Source organism: Mastomys coucha, unplaced genomic scaffold, assembly GCF_008632895.1.
Source record: "Mastomys coucha isolate ucsf_1 unplaced genomic scaffold, UCSF_Mcou_1 pScaffold15, whole genome shotgun sequence".
NCBI lineage: Eukaryota > Metazoa > Chordata > Mammalia > Rodentia > Muridae > Mastomys > Mastomys coucha.
Window position 1 is genome coordinate 64701162 of NW_022196897.1, and position 20395 is coordinate 64721556.

A 20395-nucleotide genomic window follows, 5' to 3' on the forward strand; every position below is an offset into this window, starting at 1 on the left:
TAAAGACAAGGTTTCTCTATATAGTCCTGGCTGCCTACCTCTGCCTCCTGAGTGCTGAGATTAAAGGCACGCGCCATCACTGCTTGACCAGTCTTATTCATCTTTAAAACTAATAAAAATGGCATCTTACTATAACTTTAAATAGTGCTTTCTTGGGGCTGGGGAGAAATCTCAGCACAGTGCTAGCCACACAGATACCATGAGCTGAGTTCAAGCCCTGGAACTCATATAAAAGCAGGATGTATTGGCATGCACCTGTAATCCCAGTGCTGGAGAGGCTGAGACAGAAGGATCCCAGAGGCTTGCTAGCCATCCAGTCTAACCTAAGTGATACATTCCCAGCTGAATAGACCTTGACTCATAAAATAAGATGGGGAATGAATAAGGAAGACAGTCAATGTTGAACTCTGGCCTCTACAAATACCCAGACACGTACACAGGAACACACAAAAAGGAGAGAGTAAAAACAACACTATTGAATATGGTATTAAGTTCTTCAGAAATATTTACAGGTCCTGTATGTATGGGCTTTAGCTGGAAGGCCTTGGTTCTCAATCTGTGGGTCGTGCCACTTGGGAGTGTCAAACAACCCTTTCAAAGGAAACATAGATATTTTCACTATGATTCATAAACTAGCAAAATTACAGTTATGAAGCAGCAATGAAAATAATTTTATGGTTAGGGGTCCCCACAAGATGAGGAACTGTATTAAAAGACTGCAGCATTAGGAAGGTTGAGAACCACTGCCTTAGTCCGTGTTTTGACTGGATCACTTGTTATGTACAGGTAGTATAGTCAGAGTCACATATTTGAAGGACCAGGATACTGATCTTGAGGCATTAAGAGTCTAGTATGTGAGACAGATGGTTTTAAAAATGATATGTAGTGTCATGTCCAGGCATGGATTTAGGGACTTGGACCTGATGGGGTGGCAAGGGAATAGAGGTATAATAGATGGACAGGGGGACAGAAAGCTGGAATTGGGTGACCTTGGCTCTCAGCCCTGTATCCAGTACTCAATTTTCCTCCTATTACTTCCAAGGTAGCCAAACTCATCATCAGCTTCCCTAAGAGCGCAGGCCCGAGAACCCATCTCCCCGCTCCCCCACCCATTTGCTCGTTTCCTGACTTGTCTCTTTATTTCCTCTTCTCTCTTCCTCCTCCTCCCATATTTCCTCTTTCTCTGTATAAGTCTGTTGCTCTCAGGAGCCTTCCTCCTCTAACTGAGACTTCTTTGAAGCCCGAGCCCACACACTTGTTCCAGTCCCTTTTCAAGGTGCCACTTGGCTGAGTCTTTGCTTGATCCCCAGAGACACATCTGACTAGGCAGTGAGGGAATGAAGACAAGAAACAGGCAGGCAGACACACAAAAAGCTGAAGTCAAATGGGTGGACTGGGGCTCTCTGCAGGAGAAATGGCGCAATAAGCTGAGCATGATTATTATCTACAGTTGAACAGGGAGGCAAGGTTCTTTCATACAAAGCAAAGATGGAGGCAGAGCTTATGATATACAGCTCGATCAAGGAGACCAATTTAGCTCATCTTGGTATAAGCAGTCTCTGAAGAGGGACTCTCTTCAGGCTGTGAATAAGGGGGAGGGGGAGAAAGCTATAGTGGACATTTTGTGTACATGCTAGCAACAACCCCTACACAAGGACCAGAGGAAGGCTTTGCATCCTTCTCTGAGCCTCATCCTGGGAGAAGGGTTGCTCCTTCATTTCTGTACATGTTTGAGGTTGTGGACTCCTTGACAAAGCCTTGTAAACAAGGCACACTCAGGCCCTCACACGCAGAGCTCTCTCCACTCCATACAATGTAGTATGATAAATATACTAATGGAGTGGGTTTACTGCCTGAGCACAAAACTAGTTCACTGTGGGAAAAAAGTTTGTTCTTAAGTATGTTTTGCCATTTCTTTCAAAAGCTATTTTATAAACAATTAAATATGATAAAAGGAAGATGAATGTGATTCTTTGGTCAACAAAAACCATCAGTAGCAACAATAGTTAATAACTAAAAGTTGTGTTGGGTAAACATATATTAGATCAGTGATTATAATCTATTTATTGAAATAAAAGAAAGAATAATTTGTGAATCGTCTACACTGATACTTGCTAAGAGCTTTACAAGTTTGACTAAAAGATAAAACTGAGCACATATTTCCTCCAATTATGTGACAGCATTTTTTAGGCTTTCTTCTAATTAGCAAATCGAAGTACAAACTTACCTCTTCTGCCCTTGTTCCTCTTCCAAGTCACAGAACCATTAAACTTTTAATCCATGGTGATTCCTGCTAAGTACTGGATTTGTTACACCATGCTAAATAAGCGTGCCCTTTAGCGTGAGGTATGTCAAGGATGGTTAATTACACTGCACAGGAAGCCCCTTTCCCAGTCAGACGTGATCAAATGTGATGTTGATGTTAATGCCACTGACTGGTAAGCCTGCTCCTTCAGCTTTAAATCACCACCTGAGCCAGCCTCCTGCTTGCAAAGGCTTTACACCTTTTCTGTGGAATTGTGAAGCTCACTGACCTTCTCACTCTCCATTCCCAGCCCTAAGTTCAAACTACTGTACTGATTGTGGCGCCTATTGTTGCCTATGCAGACGGCCAAGCTGCACCCAGACGTAGCAGAAGAACCTGATGTGATATATGGAAGCTGAGAAGATTGTGTGTTGACGTCACATATGTAGGCATGCACTGTCATCACAACTGTATTTATTATGCTAATTTGTCATCAGTGCAGTGAGCAAATTCTTCTTTCTCTATGCTCAGGATCATGGCAGGCATCAAGTAGAATAACAGTTGGGAAAGAATGAAGAATTAAGAGCAGCTGATTGCCCAAGGCATCAGCTGTCCTCTCTTGGTAGTAATACCATAGAAGATGCCATAGAAGGTACCAAGTGTAGTTACCTTTTACATCCCTTGGACAGATTCAAGATGGAAACAACTCAAAGAAGGACTATTTCTTTTGACTTATGGTTTCTGAGGTTGCTTGGCTGCATGCATTTGAGTAGAACACATGAAATCAGGAATCTGTGTCCGAGGAGAGCCATTCACTTAGTGGCCAGCCAGGAAGCAGAGAGACGGGAATTGTGGCTCTCAACTAGCTTTTCTCACCTCTCTTCTTTCCTCTCTGTCACCTCATTCCATGGGGTCCGAGTAGCCACATTTACGGTGAGTCTTCCCCACTTAGTTAATACTCTCTAGAAACATCTCATAGACATGTACACAGATGTGTCTCTCTAATCTCCTATGTGATTCTAAATCTAACTACCACACCTTTCAAAATTGTAAGGGCATATGGCAGTCATAGCCTGCTTTTCACCCAGATCCATCTGTTCCATCAATATTCCTACACTTTCATTTCCTCTTAACTGAGGTTAACAGTGGTTCTAACTAGGGCTGCAGGAGCATTTGAGAATGTTAAGTTGTGATTCTATGGTTGCACCTCCAGCGACTGATCATTCAGAGTGCAAGGCAGCCTACAGATAAGCAGTGAAACTGCTTGTGCTTTTCTATTTGTCTTTATCCTTGTTGGATAACATGATAAATTTAATGACCAGGGCATAAGAGTCTGAACTGAATCACAAATTAGGGTCCTAGAGGGGATCAGAAGACATTAGTGTGCTAAACTCTAGAAACTTAACTATTCCCTCAATCTCACAGTCTCAGTCCATTTTTTGCTGGTCTAAGAGAATAGCTAAGACAGTGTAATTTATAAAGAGCCAACATTCACATCTTGCAGTCCACAGAGAATGAGAAGGCCAAGATCAAGGGCTGTACTTGACAAGGACCTTTTTGCTGTAGAAGGCAAGAGGTCAGACTTATAGACTTGCTCCCATCTTTTCATGATGATGGTGTTACTCCATTCATGAAAGTGGAGTGCTCATGAGCTAAAAGTCTGCCACTGGCCCCATTATTCCACACTGTTGACACTAGGGATCACACTTCCAACACAAGAATTTGGGATGACATTCAAACCATTAGAATTTTAAACTAGGATCTTGATCTCACCAGCACCTCTCCACTTTCAAAAGAAAAAACACCGGTAGATATTCAGTGACTGAGAGTGGATCATGAATTCATGTTGGTCATTTGCTTTACCAAACATGCTATGTGGCCAACTATAACTATAGTTATGGTTGTAGTGTTACTATTATTATTTACTAAGTCCTATAATTTATACCCCTTATCACATATGGTCCATTGAATAAAGACAACAATAAAATGCGTTGCTAAGAATCGGATGTTGGTTAAACCTGCTGTGTGTGGAGGTTTCTGGAGAGAATCCAGAGAGGATAGGAATGTGTAAGGTGAAGAGAGAACCTTTTCCTAAAGAGCATAGTTTAGGTACTAGAAAAGGCCGCAGACCTCCTTGTAAGCAGTTGGAAGAAGGATGCATAGCACAGTAACATTATTGGCTAGAAAACTGGGGGAGGGTGAAAAACAGGTTAATGGGGGAAGAAAAAATATATTTATATTTATACTTGGAAATAAAAGTAAGCAGACTAAAAGAAGCATATATTGCTAGTAGACATAAGTAAATGAGGTAATAAAAATGTGTCTTTGCATGTTACAAGATATGGAAGAATAAAGTGATGGCTGATGGGAAGCATTTAAGTCAAAACAGAGACAGTTGGCTCAACAATAAGCTTCATTTTAAGCAGCGTTTCATTTTAAAACCTGAGTCAACTACACTTACCATAAACAAAAAAAAAAAAAAAAATGGGTTTCTTGGTATGACACATCACATGACTGACACAGACAAAACTGAGGTCACCTATTAATCAGAAACAGAAAGGTTAAGGAAATGCCCCACACACCTTCTCTCCCTAAATCACTGACTGATTATTAGGTATCCTGGCAAGCAAAACAAAGCAAAACTATCACAGTACGTGAAATTCATTCCACTTTTTTTTTCTGGCTTTGGGAATTAAATTGGTATATATTTATTCCTGTTGGGATTATTTACAAAAATATTAGGGGGGGTATGAGGACGTGAGAGAAGAGAAAGAAGGAAGGCAACTCGGAGGTTCAGTGAGCAGAGTACTTCTCACTATGTCCTTAGGTAGAGGGAGGAGTCTCAGAAGGAGGAGTCTCACAACAGGGCCTTCATTCTCCAGCAAGAACAGCCAAGGCCCAATGTTCTTGATGAGTTCCAGTCAGGTGAACACTGAGATAGCTCAGGGTAAGGGTGAGGTTTGGGTCAGCAGATTAGCATATGTACAATTACATATAAATGTTACAGAGTTATTGCAATATTTTAAAAAGTTATTGCAATAATCCAATATTAACTGCCAAAACATTCTGCCATCACAGGGTACGTATAGTGGACACAAATACTCTCTTTTCTATTTTACCTTGCTATGGTGAGTTCGAGCTCTTCTGCCAAGTAAAGCCCATAAGCCTCTTGGCCTTTCTAAGAAAGCCATGGGGGAGCCAAACAATGAGCACCAAGATTAGTAAGAAAAAACATTTAACTAAGGAGCAGATGGAGTGGTGGAGCAGAGGGAACTATGGGAGAAAACTTCCATTAAATATACTAAATACAAGCAAGAAAAACTAATTTATAAATATTTCAAATCTGAAGAAGTCTTGAAAATGCTCGAACTGACAAGGGATAACAATTGGAAGCTAATTGTCTAATCCTCGTTTATTTGAAATGTCGCTGGCAGCTATTATTTATTGTTCTGCTGTTATTGATTTATTTTAGTAATTATAGGAAGCTTTCACATACTCATTATTTCTATTCTACAACACTATTTTTACCCATTTTAAGTTTCTCAAATGGTAACTTAACAGCAGGCATGTTTAGGCATAAAAACCCAAAAGCAGAAATGGATTGCTTTTGCAGGAACAGAAAGCCTCTGTGTTGGCTTTTGTAAGAACCAACATCATACATAGGCTGTCAACTAGAGACGGCCTCTTATTAGGAAAGCAGGTAGGGAGGTACAGGATTAGCCAAACCTGGGGTCAGCTAAGCAACAATCGATTTTAGAATACCCACCACCCAAATGATACATGTAACATAATAATAGTTAAAACTATTACTATTTTTAACTAAATTCTAAAGTTTAACTAGAAGTCCGGTATGTGTTTACTTGCTAAATGTTGCAACGGAAAACACCACCCTCCTAGTTCATTAGTGGGAAGTGAGGAAAAGAAAGTCAACGAAAAGACTGAACGTTGAGGCCAGAGACGCATGCTCTCATTTAACCCACATCCACCTCAGCAACAGGCCTCAAAACAAATTGTAAACTCCATCAATTATCCAGACCATTGGGAAGTGGGAAAGTCCTACGAACTAGTCATGTTCTCAATTAAACCAGCTTTACCCCCATGGGCTACATTACGGAAGTAATCGTTTTTTGTTTTGTTTTGTTTTGTTTTTTAAATCAGCTAAGATTGTTGACCTTTGATATGAAAGTAAGAGCTGTCAGCAGATCATTTCCTCAGGACTTCCCAAACTCTATTACTTATAAAGAGAAATTGCTGGCGAGATTGAGGCAGATATGACAAGTTAGCTCCTGCTCCCCTTGAGTGGATTTTCTTCACAGTGTGTAATGTGACAAATCCCACGATTCTAGAGAATTCTGACATACTAGAGCTTTTCTCAAGGCTTTCATTGAGTAAACACACAGCATCATCTAGAATTTCAAGAGAAGATGTCAATATCTGACAACCTTCTAATTCTCAACCCACAAACACAATTATTTTCCTGGGCTTTGGGGTGATAAATGTGAGTTATTTCTAAAACAAAGTCCACCATACAATCTGATGATGGCTGGAGACTCCCAAAGGAATAAAAGGTCTTTACAATTATGCTTCATCTAAAACCACATTGCTTTCTGATAAAAATGGCATGTATTACACCCTGGCATTTAACAACAACATTTTTATCTTAAATTACTTTTTAGATCTCTCTCTCTCTCTCTCTCTCTCTCTCTCTCTCTCTCTCGTGTGTGTGTGTGTGTGTGTGTGTGTGTGTATGAACACTGCATGCACAGGTGTCCATAGGTGTCAGACATGGTAGGACAACTGGAGTTGCCAGCAGTTGTGAGCTACCTAACATGGGTGCTGAGAACTGAATTCAGGTCCTCAGCAAAAGCAGTACATAGTCCTAACTGCGAGCCATCTAGAGAGACGCCTTATCTTGAATCTTTAATTGCATGTAATCACTTAAGCTAGGCAAAGAGCCAAGAATTAAAAGAAGGAAAAAGTTATGAAATTAAAGGTTTCAAAAGGGCTTTCAGACCACACAAGTGGAAAAAACATTATTATCAACAATTCAGTATATACATTTCAGTCCACCTGCATACCTGCTACACCTTGTAGAGAAAAAAAACCTCTAAAAAATCATTATGTTTATTACTAAGAACAATAACAAGAACACATTGTTCCCTTAAATATCTTGGTAGTGTGGGTTACCTCTGATTCAAAAACTCTCAACAAGTATTACCTTCTGATAGAAAAAGAAGCCCACGGACAGCACATTCATCTCATCTATTGACATCCATGAAAGCAAACAGAAATTGTTTTTGAAATTTCAAGATCAGGTTTTTTTTTCATGACAGAAGCTATTTTTTTTTCCAAAAATTTTAATGTCTCTTTGGACAGTTTCAATTTGATGCCTGAACTCACCCTGCTCTTGAGTACATATGCACGCAAGCAAGTATTGGTTGTTTACATAAAATATGAGATGTGCAAATGCTTCCCACTGCCTGTAACAGGGCTTTAGCATGCTTAGCAGAGAAGCAGGGGAGGAGTCATGATGAATTGCAAAACACAGTCAGGCCCAGTAGAGTGGTTTCTACATATGCATTGCAATGAAGGGGACAGATACTGTACACTGCAGGACACAGGTCTCTTGATGCCTCATCCCAGAGAAAGTCCAGGGCTGGACCATGTCAGCAACTTTTGACCTGTGGGTCTTGCATAAAACAGCATAAAGAACTTTGGAGAAATGGCAATGGCTCCAAAGCAAAAGTAAGCTTGTCTACTTGAGTGTCTCACTGGGCTCCCCCCACCTGTCTTCTTCTTCCTCCTTTTCTTAATTTTACAGACACGTTAGCACACGCAATCAGCTTTGGCAGAACACCAGAATCCTGGTAGTGGACCATCAGTTGACCAGTACCATAAAAAAGAGCTGCTAAATGAGAAACCATGTGCTTGGTATAAAACTCATTTCATGCCTTTGAAAGCACACAGTGGCTTCTAGCAAGATAGTGGCCCTGGGACTTGCCGAGACAGATTGGCAAGCACAAATGGTTTGCTCCTGATGTGACTGCTTAGCCAAGCTTTACATATGCTGGCAATGAACAGGCTTCCCGAGTCTTCGAAGAAGCATATACTCATCTATAACTTTAAAGCTGCAAACTATAAACAGCAGCCTCAAGTACATTTAGCAAGAAAAGCACACTCACATATATGCTCAAATCCCATGTGCCATGTTAGACTCCAATCACTAGGAACAGATTTCTCTGTGCTCCTAACACACCCAATGCATAATAAGCATAATGCTAGCTGAATACAACACAACATGCATGCTCCCTTTCATATATATATATATACATATGTATATGTATATATACATATAGCTCTGATCACAGAAACTTCCAGTAGAGCAGAACCTAAGCAATAGGATCTCTAGCAGGAGGCTGACTTTGATCCTGTCCTTATCTTGTTGGCTTTCCAGTGCCCCAGACTTGAAATGCTATATCAGAAATTTCTGAGCATGACTGTCTGGTCATTTAACTTTCCCAGGTGAGCACCAGGGAAAGTTACATTTTAAATGATAAAATATGCTACATTAAAATATCACATCTAGTCCATGCATGCTCCATAAAAAAATGACTGTTCATTTTCCCCTCTTGGTCAGCATACCGTCACTAGAAACCAATTACTGCAAGCTGTCCACTGCATGACAGGTCATAACTTTTAATTATTAATAATATCAAGCTTAACAAGGTGTCATCTCTAGTATGCAAGCCGTTGCTCTCACTTTCCTAGCTACCTTGTAAACATGATTTGTTTCCTCCTACATATTTTTCATGTCAAAGACTCTGCAGAACGTATTTGGTTTACAGCTTTTTTTTTTTTTTTTTTTTTTTTTTTTATACCTGAAACACATAATAACACTGCTAATTGCCTACTTTCGGTAATGATAGCAATCGCATATCACTGACTTGTTCTGAATGTTTAAAATGCAGAGGAAGTCACCTGCTGGTAAGATGTCCCCGGCACACAGCTAGTACAGGGGGAAAAAAAGAATGCTTATCACACCCATTTAAGAGAGTTACTTCCCAATAAAATTAAAGGCTGCTCTATTTGCTCTTCAATTTTCCCCTTCTGAGTGCCAGCCCGATATAATAATCACCAGTGATGACTCCACAGATTCAAACAGCGGTTAAAAGGATCTGTTCCTGGTATCCCAGACCCCAGCACCCAAGTTTTAGAATAAAGATGCTCACCTCTGCTGGGAAGTCCACTCCACATCCTGGCAGGGATTTCAGCAGCTTCACGAGCAACCAAGTTGGATAAACAAAACTTCCAGGATGCGGCCAGCGTGATGTACGGTGCTACCGGGACTTGGCTCCAGCCCCACACTACATCAGTGCCTCTCAGAACCTTCCCGTGGCTGGCTTATTTCACTCTCATTGAAAATCCTTTACACGCTGGCAGCATCTTAGGGAAGGACGAACGCGCTCTGAGTCATTTGTTAAGAAAGCAGAGCAGTTTCAATCTGGATCTCTACGCGTGCTGAAACCAGCAGCACTGTCAACGTACGCGTCGGAGGTGGATTTGTGCCGAGAAACAGGCAACCTAAGCCTTCATTATCAATGCATGAAATCAGCCACTGTGATCAAATTCAAGCAAACCACAAAAAGGGTGTAATTATGAAAGGCTCCACAGATTTAGCAACAAACCTTGTGGAGTGAAGAATCGTCTCTCAAAATTGTGTGAATGTTAAAAATAGCCCTGGCTTTTCAACAATAAGCAGGGTACAGGAAAGAAATCACTAGTCTCTAGCATAAGCCCTAGGCACTAAGGCTGCAAAAATCAAAATAGCTATAGGTTCCCAGGACTTCTTCATTCACAAATAAAGTCATTAGAGCCTGACAATTATGATGAAAATTTTCCATATATTTGACAATGTCTACTAAGAAGCAAGTTAAATATCCTTTAACTCTTAAGTGTCCTCTGTGAATTTAGGTGACAAGGGAAATGTGCACAGCTGTGCTAGTCCCAGAACAAGCTGCTGTCAGTTTAACTATAAGTTCTTCAATAGCTAAAATGTAAATATATTCTGTGTGATAAAAAAGCATGACCATGTAAAAGACAGTATATTTGCAATGTCAAAACTTCACTTATACTGAAAAGAAAAAAGCATATAGGCTCATTATACCCATGGATCCCACTTCTGGCTAACCCCAAATTTAAATGTTTACCTTCCTAGACTACCCTTCCTCTCATGTTACTAACAAATAAGAGGCAAGTGCCAGTCGATGTTCTCTTTACAGGCACGAGGTAACCCAGAAAGGAGCATTAACTAGGTAGCAACATACATGGCTTTGATGTGTGCGTGCAAAGTGGGAAGCAAAACCAGATGAAAAACACTCAGCATAGATCACCAAGATAGCCCTGAAGCCATTCCTAATGGGCTGCATTCACACAGGACACACTTAAGGTTCTGTGTCAGTTTGTTTGTTTGTTTGTTTGTTTGTTTGTTTTTTACCAGGTTTTAGGTTCTCACTGAGTTTGTAAGGGTGTTGCAGATCAGGATGCTTGCAGTAAAGCCGTAGTTTGACTTGAGAATCTGTGAGGGGCTGCCTCGGTGCTAGCAATGTGACTGCCTCCAGAATGCTTTTAACGGTGTGTGCAATCTAAAACACCTGTGTAAAAATGAGCTCAAGGTGTAGCAGTCATCTGCATGAAGCACTCTGGAGCAGCATCCAAAAAGCCACTCTCACTGGGGTTCCTCCCTCTGACTCTAGATGCAAGGGTTCACTCCTTACACACCAGTAGGTAGACTCTTTTTGTGGAGACAGCATACAGGCATGTACAAGTAGACATAGACCCAGCATGTGGATGAATGCACATACTCAGGAATTATCACCCTTTGCAATTATTTTTGCCTCTTAAATTCCATTTATTTTGTGAAGACCCTACGGCTGAATGTATCATGAGACCATGACACTGAATACCACAGTTTTCCCAACTACTCTATAACCTTGTATTTCTTTCCCCTCCTCCTCCCTTTCTTCTCCATCCTTTTCTCCCCCAGATGACACAAGTGCCATCTTGTAAAATACTACATGGAAGTATATCCTTCCATTATGACTGCAAACCAAGAGGCCTAGCAATAGGATAATAGTTAAAGTTAGGGAACTGGAGAGACGGCTCAAGGCGGTTTCAGCATGTGCTTTTGCTGCAGATCTGGCTTCCGTGCTTAGCTTCCATGCTTAGCTTCCATGTGGTGGCTCACAACCTCCTGTAAGTCCAATTCCAAGATGCCCTCTTCTGGATTCCAAGGGCACCAAACATACACATGGTGGTCATACATACATGAAGGTATTCAAACATACACATAAAATAAAAATCGAGGAATCAAAAACATTGGTTATGTGTTCAATTTGTTTTTATAAAACATTTACTTTGTGATGCATTCCAGATACCAATCTTTTTGTATTTCTGGAAGGTGACCCTCCATTTATACGATAAATGACTGGCATGACATATCCTGCAAGATCTGGAGCAGTAACCCTAATCAGGCACACTAACATTTCTGTAGCAAAATATGCATATTCATATAAGACAGAATAAGTAAACATTACAATTAACCTCAGATCAGTTCAAGCCAATTTTCCCATCAGTATGAATTATGAAACTCCCTGATTTCTGGAACTTCTCAGGTTGCAAGGTTTACACAGTAAAGGCTTTCTGCTTAAAAGCTCGGGCTTGGAAAGTGGTACCTTGTCTTGCATAAGTAAAAGACTTGGGAGGGCAGTGGTCCTTTAGCAGGACAGGCACAAAAGGGAAGATCCTAGGAAGTCTGAGGTACAAAGCTGAGCAAAAAGGTGGCAGTAATACAGGGTGACAAAACTAGGACATGGGGACCTCAGGCAAGAAGCAGCCATCCAGGATTACTGAGCAATGACAAACCCCACCCATATTATCAACCACCCACTGGTTACTTGGTATAAGGTCGAGGGGTGTGTGTGTGTGTGTGTGTGTGTGTGTGTGTGTGTGTGTGTGTGTGTGTGTGCAGAGTATGAGAAGTTCAAAGTAGGACACTGGGTGCTCTCTATTACTTTCGACCTTGTTGCCTTGAGGTCTCTTGCTGAAGTGGAAATGTGTGCCCAAGGTTAGGCTGGCTGGACAGCAAAATCTCAGGATTTGTCTGTGTCTACCCAGTGCTGGGCTCATAGGCAAGTGCATCCATGCCCAGCTTTTTACCTGGATGCTGGGAATTTGGTATTAGATCCTTCTGCTTGGAGATTGAGCATTCTTACATTCCGAGCCATCTCTCCAGCCCCACTACATTAAATTAAAGAAGAATGTATTCTTCAGAATGAGTATAAAACATTGGGTTTTATGCATTTCCTACTCTTTTCTCATTGTACCCACACACAACTTATCTAGAATCACATTACATGGGACACGGTTAACTTTTCTATCTTATTTGTGTCTACTGTGGTAGACCTTGTAGTACTTATTTGGTCTACTATGTGTAGACTTCCCTAATAATTTATTTTAAATTTTATTTTATATACTTATGGAGATTTTTTTTTTTTGCCTGCATGTGTATCTATACACCATGTGTGTGCCATGTGCCCAAGGAAACCACAAGAGGGTGTTAGATCTCTTGGAACTGGAGTGACAGATCGCTGTGAGTCACCATGTTAGTGCTGGGAATTAGACCTGGGTACTCTGGAAGAGCAGCCAGAGAGATGAACATGTCCACTGAGCCATCTCTCCAGTGCCTTAAATAATGCATACTCAAAAGGAGGCCTACTTCAGACCTTTAGCACAGCAAAGCTTGAATTTTACTTAAGGCTTTGATCCTACAGAATACTAGCCACTGTCTTAGAACATTTCCTAATCACCTTTTAAGAAGCAGGCATGCTCTGGTGGGGAATCCCAGAGGAGATGGGTGTAAATAGAAGTCCTCATGGGTCAAGGCTCTAATCTTAAACCCTGGAAAATGATTGGTAGAGTCATTTTATAAGGGAAAGAGAAAACATTTCTTCTGGTGTTTTGTGTTTTTTGTTTGTTTACACATAAATCCATACTCTCTCTTTAGTTACCAAAGTGATAGTTTGATAGTTTGATAAAGTTATTTTAATTTGTAAAAGTAACTGGTTTTCCTGGATGATGGGAAACACAGAATAAAATCGTAACATCCTCACCTAAAGGTCATACTCTCCTGACATATACTTCTAAAGCATGCTCAAGCAGGAATAGGTGAACTTCCAGCATAGAGAGGACAACAGTCTATGAACTAACAAAGCAGGCCCATAGAAGAGTGACCTCTGGAAATAAAGTGAGTCAACATACCATGAATGCTGTTATACTCAGCCCATAAAAAATGCAATGCCTAGCCCTCAACAGCTCCTTGAGACAATTCATCTGCTGAGAACTAATGCACTTCACAGTTAGCCCAAGAACCAGCACCCAGAATAGACAAAGCCAAACACCAATGGCATAGCTAGCTGTAACATGCCACAGGGATTTCTAACTGAAGCAGCCTCCCTCCCTCGATGCTGTTAAGGTATGAAGGTAGAACACCGGTGTGAAAAGAGTCAAGTCAGTCAGGGTGACAATGCATGTGTCCCATGGCAGGGAGTGCGCTCATTAATTTTACATCGCCATTGAACCAGCTACCCAAAGCCTTTCTTCCTAGATCATTTTAAAAGTGATAACATTTCCTTTTCAAGAAGGCATCAGGACTTTAAAAATACCTTTGATGATTCAAAACACTCACCACCAAATGTTTGCTTGGATGGCCTGAAACTTGATGTTCACACAGAAAAGTGTTGCTATTTATTTTTCAAAATGTAAATGTTGACGCTTCATGCTGGACAGCCCTTATCTTTTAGAAGATAAAATATGCATGAAAGTTTATAGCCCAAAGCACCCTACACACACAGCTCCTTAACCAAAAATAAGGCCAACCAGTCCTCTTAATACTTTTAAACCTTTTTATTTACAATCCTGTGTGAATTCATTCTGTAGGATCCTGTAGTTACAAAATTAGCACCTTTGTTTACCATTTTAACCACTTGTACAAATGCGGAGCTGTTTTATGATGATTTCAAATCTACCTCGTGGTAGTTCTAAATTTGGGACATCATCCAAACTGGCGAAGGTTCTCTCAAAGGTGAAGCATTTAGGGGAATTGGAGTGACAACTTCAGCCTGCATCCTATTTACAAGGGGCTCTCATTAATAAGAGCCTCAGCCCCAGTAATCTCTTCAGGAGGACTCTCAATTAAATATGCTGGGGCAGACAGATGTGAGTCACCAATAGAATTCTTGCTTGAATATAGTCCAGATTTTGTAAAATACTTCAAAATCAAGCAGTCACCAATACAGATGAGACAAAGACTCAGAAACTGTACAAATTCCTGGTGGTGTGTGTCACCTTCTGGGTTCGTATCAGTGAGAGACAGTTCCTAGTTCTCTCACTAGGATCTAGAAAAAAAGGTAAGAGACTTAGAAATGCTCATGTCTATTCTCAAAAGTCCAAATGTGGAGCCTTTTCCCTCTGAAGTCCATCATGTCATGAAGACTCCTAGGCCCCTGCCCAATAACAAGACTGCACGATCATTATTATAAGAATCAAGCCTTTTTAGGAACCTGGGGGGAGTGGGTTATGTACATTATAACTAGTTTAGCCACCTGCCTCACACTAAAATGAAACTGATAACTTCTTCAATTATTTGTTATGTTTTCACCTTGGCAGTAATAAATCAAAAATCTAATCAGGACTGGAGATGACTCGGCAGTCAAGAACACTGGCCTTCCAGAGGACCAGGTTCCATTCTCAGCACCCACACAGTGGCTCACAACAGTCTGTAACTCCAGTTCCAGGAGAGCTGGCGCCCTCTTCTGGCCTCCATGGGGACTAGCCACACACAAGGTGCAAAGATACAGGTAAAATACTCATACACATAAAATACAGTAATAATAAATGAGAAGAAAATCAACAGTACATGGTATAGAACATACCTTTAAAGACTGCACTACGATTTGGAGGCAGAAGGATTGTAAGTTAGAGGCTGTCCTGGGCTATATAATGAGACTCTTGTCAGGATCCTTTTAAAGGAGAAGAAACAGGGAGGGAGGGAGAGAGGTAAAAAGCTATTGAAGTCCCACGTGACTGCATTCTACTAGCCCTGTCTGCATCGAGCACACAAACTTAGACATTTTCAATCTCCCTGCAATATTTCTCCATAAGAAAGGTGATAACATCATTTAAACAGCCATCTTTATTCTCCCAAACTAGCTCTCCTTCCACTTCCCCAACAACATACAAAAGACTCCCCTATAGATTTTCTAGCACATATACAAATAACCATTACAAAGTCTGTAAACGTGTTTCTGCCTCTGTGTGCATATCCACACATAACATTCATCAGTTTGTGTAGTGTGTCTTTTTCCAAACTCATTAATGTAAGTTCCACCCACCTAGGGGAAATGACAACTCCCTCACTTTCTATAGGCTTTAGGCACCATCGTGTGGTAACTCTGTGTCATTGCAACTTCAAGTTTAAACTTTAAATTTCAGGTTTACATTTAATGTCTGGGAAAATGCACGTGAGGATAAATTTAGCATCTTAAGTATACATGAGAGGCAAGATGAAAGACAGAGATCTGCTGATTCAACCTCCCATGCATATTTTACTGGTCATAGTATCCAATACAGTGTCTCACCCCCACAAGCTGTTTAATAGCACTTTTTAAAATGTAGAATAGGAATAAAATAAGGGAACAGTTTGAAAGAAAAACCATCCAAAAATCCTTGGGGCAAGTGAACCATATACTCTTTACTCATTCTTCAGTTGAAGACATCTAAGTTGTTCCAATTTCTGGCTATTACGAATAAAGTGGCTATGTACAGAGTGGAGCAAGTGTCCTTGTGTGATGGTGGAGCACCTTTCAGATATATGCCCAGGAGTGGTATAGCTGGGTTTCGAGGTAGAACTATTACCAGTTTTCTGAGAAACCATCAAATTGATTTTCAGAGTGATTGTACAAGTTTCTACTTCACATCCTCGCCAGCATGTTCTATCTCTTGAGATTTTTAATCTTAGCCAATCTGATATATGTAAGGTAGAATCTCAGAGTCATTTTGATTTTCATTTCTCTGATGACTAAAGACATTAAGCATTTCTTTAAGTGCTTTTTGGCCATCTGAGGTTCCTCTGTTGAGCTCTGTACCCCATTTTTAATTGGGTTACTTGGGTTGTTGATATCTAACTTATTAAATTCTTTATAAATTTTAGATATTAGCTGCTGTCAGGTGTAGAGTCAGTGAAGATATTTTCCCAATCTTTAGGATGCCATTTTGTCCAACTGACGGTGTCCTAAGCCTTGCAGAAGCTTTTCAGTTTAATGAGGTCCCATTTATTGATCCCTGACCTAGTGCCTGAGGCACTGGTGTTCTGTTTAGGGAGTTGTCTCCTGCACAGAGGAGTTCAAGGCTATCCCCTGCTGCTTTTTGTTCTATTAGAATTACTGTATCTGGTTTTACATTAAGTTCTTTGATCCATTTGGACTTGAGTTTTGTGCAGGGTGATAAATATAGACCTATTTGCATTCTTCTACATGCAGATTTCCAGTTATTTACACAATGGAATACTGCACAGCCATTAAGAACAAGGACACCTGCCGGGCGATGGTGGCGCACGCCTTTAATCCCAGCACTTGGGAGGCAGAGGCAGGTGGATTTCTGAGTTCGAGGCCAGCCTGGTCTACAGAGTGAGTTCCAGGACAGCCAGGGCTACACAGAGAAACCCTGTCTCAAATAACAAAAAAAAAAAAAAAAAAAAAAAAAAAAAGAACAAGGACACTATGAATTTTGTAGGCAAATGGATGGAACTAGAAAATATCACTCTGAGAGAGGCAACCCAGACCCAAAAAACATTCACGGTATGCCATAAAATGCAGAATAGCCACACTGTAATCAACAGACCCAAAAGAACCAAAAAAACCAAGGAGGACCCAAGGGAGGATGGTTGAATATTTCTCAAAAGGAGAAAAAATAGATATGGGAGGTCAATGGAACTCCTTCCATTGGGGATAAGGAGGGGTAGAGAGGGGAGTCGGGTGGGAGCTGACAGAACATATGTAGGAAGAGCAGGGAAAAGGGGAAATCGGTGGTTGTTGGGGAACACAGTATCTAGGATGTGCCGGAGAACTGGGATAGGGGGAGACCTCATAGGGTCTATGGGGGTGACTCTAGCTGAGACTCCTAGCACTGGGGATATGTATCCTGAAATAGCCACTTCCCATAGCCAGGCAAGACTCCCAGGGTAGGGAATAAGGACAGCAACCCACACACAATCCTTTGACCCAAGAATGTATCCTGCCAACAAGATTACAGGGGCAAAGACAGAGCAGAGACTGAGGGAATGGCCAACCAGTGACTGCTCCAAATTAAGACCCAGCCCATGGGCAAGAAGCAGTCCTTGACACTATCGGCGATACTTTGGTATGCTTGCAGACAGAACTTAGCATAACTGTCCTCTGAGAGGCTCTACCCAGCAGCCAATGGAAAGAGATGCAGAGACCCCCAGTCAAATATTAGATGGAGATCAGGGAGGATTATGAAAGAGTTGGGAGGACTGGCAGGCTCGAAGAGGACAATGACTCCATAGGAAGGCCAACAGAGTTAACTAACCTAGACCCTTGAGGACTCCCAGAGACTGAATCACCAATCAAAAGCAAGCATTGGCTGGACCTAGGTCCCCTGTCTATTATGTAGCAGAAGAGCATTTTGATCTTCATGCCCCAACAACTGGAGGGGGAACTGTCCCTGAATCTGCTGCCTGCCTGTCTATTGATTCTGTGCCCTACCTTGCCTGCCTGCCTGCCTATTGATTCTGTGCCCCGCCTTGACTAGTCTCAGTGGGAGAGGAAACACCTGGTCCTGAAGCAACTTGATGTGCAGAGAGGAGGGGTAGTGGTGGGGGATGACAACCAGAGGGAAGCATCCCCTTCTCAAAAGAGAAGTAGACGGTAGACTGGGGGAGATGACTTGCGTGAGGGGGTACTGGGAGGAGAGGGGGACTGATATTGGGATGTAACATGAATAAAGAAAGAAAGAATTCTGGGGGTACCAAGGAGAGACACCAAGTTTCACAATGTTTCAACTGGGAAATCCTACTTCATCATCTTAACCCTTCATGTTGCAAAGTAGGGTTTTAGCACTTACCTTATCCTGACACTGAGGTGTCCATGTCATAAACTCAAGCTCAATTTAAAATTCCAAATGTGGAGCTGGAGAGATGACTCAGTCTAGTAAAGGAAAGCCCATGCTTATCTGACAACCTGAAAGGGCTGTGTGTGGCAGCACGCTCCTGTAATCCTAGCACTGCTGAAGGTCAGACAGGAGGATCCCTGGGGCTTCCTGGGCAGCCCATACAGACCAACCAGTGAGCTACAATTTCAGTGAATGTGTACATGCCTGCATGCACACACTCCCAAAGAACAAATGAAAGGCACTTCTTGTAGAATGTAGGTAGGATCATTTTCCATCACGAACTTGAGCTGCCCTGTGACTGACCAGCTCTGACCCAAACCATTCTATCAGCCTCACTCCTACTGACTTACTGTGCTCCTTGGTCATAGAAGGCAGGTTTACTTAGCCCCAAAGCAGAGGCTGTGGGTCAGAATGAGCTTGGCTACTGATGGCACCAATTGCCCAGAGAGACACATGCCACCACTGGTGGCCACCCACTCATGAACATGCAGAGTCTACAAGGACAATCTACCTGAGCTCAACACACAGTACTGACCCAGAGAATGAGGATTCTGTGAAAATCATATTTAAGGGGGGGGGGGGGGAAATGTGTCATCTCTGCCCATCTTTTCAAACTTCAACTGTTTCTTTCTACCTCTCTGTCCCAAGCTTGTCTCCACCTTTCAGATGTGCCAAGACTGTCCTCAACTTGAGATTCTGAACATTTGCTCTCTCCGGGGCACTTCCCCTGTATGACTAACTTACTTTCAGCCTTAATGTGTCAACCTTACACAAGGTTTAGAAATTCCTTTCCAGTATGTTGCAGATGAGAGAGGAAAAATGAACCATTGAGTCAGTAACCAACATGACAAGTCAAACGTCGGGCAATGTGGTGCCCTGAGCTCTTTTCATTCTCGGTGTCTAACTCATTGCACGACCGGGAGAGACAATAGGGTTGCTGCGGAGACTTCTGGCTTTGAGTCTGTGATGTCAGGAAAAGGGCCTGCTCTCTCCAGCCTTTACGTTCCTCAAATATAACGCAAGCAGAACTGTACTCATTGTCATAATTAAGTTCAACTGTCAATGTGACGCAAACTTCCTAGGATCACCTAGAAAGAGGGAGCCTTGGTTGAGGAACTGCCTAGATCAGGTTGGCCAACGATCAGGTCCGTGAGGCATTTTCTTAATTGCTAATCTGTATTGGATGGTCTAGCTCATTGCAGTGAGTGCCATCCCTGGGCAATAGGCCTGGGCTGTATAAGAAGGGTGGCTGCTGAGCAAGCTAGGGCAAGCAAGCCATCAAGCAGGTTTTTTCTCTGCTCTCTGCCTCAATTCTTGTCTCCAGGTACTTGCCTTGCACTTGGCATCCCTTAATGATGGACCATACCTTGGAAGCCGAGTAAACACCTACCTCCCTGAGCTGCTTTTAGTCGGTGTTGAACCACAGCAAGAGCAAACTTGAATACTCACCTCACAGTCTCTAAGTCAAAAGTAGGAGCCATTATTTCAGTCTCTCCATGATCACCTCCAGCTCTAACAGACCTCTGATCCCATCTGGGTATTTGTCTCTTACCACCAAACAGGCTCTTGGCCTGACCTTTCTTATCTTTAAACATCATTTGAGGCAAAGCTCTGCCTAGGGCAAGATCAGAAGCAACTCCCTAGCAGCAAACTCTTTCCCATTCTGAGGAAATGTGGATCTCAAAAGACCCAGAACAAAGTCAGCTCCCACCAAACCCCTCAGGCAATATGATTCTCCAAGGCAGGCACAAACATGTCTTAAGGACAGAGTGAACAACATGTAAAATGAGTGTTTGTCACTCTGGCAAGGATCCTGCTGCTGACTCAAAGGACAAGGGCATCAGAGTGAGAGGAATTACTCATTGCCGTGTGTGTGTGTGTGTGTGTGTGTGTGTGTGTGTGTGT

The 20395-nt window shown here is 41.8% G+C and overlaps 1 protein-coding gene across 14 annotated transcripts in view; it reads right to left on the minus strand.

Moving 5' to 3' along the window:
• Positions 1 to 20395, minus strand: part of Znf385b (zinc finger protein 385B) — a 394108-nt gene that overhangs the window by 270626 nt on the left and 103087 nt on the right. The window contains exon 1 of one of the 14 annotated variants that reach the window (XM_031370767.1): positions 9475 to 9673. The exons of 11 other annotated variants lie outside the window; for them this stretch is intronic. In XM_031370767.1, the coding sequence (XP_031226627.1) occupies positions 9475 to 9499 (25 nt within the window). In that variant the 5' untranslated portion in view covers positions 9500 to 9673. Of the gene's footprint in view, positions 1 to 9474; positions 9959 to 20395 lie in introns of those variants that run through there. 2 more of the 14 variants (XM_031370764.1, XM_031370765.1) reach the window with 2 other exon arrangements.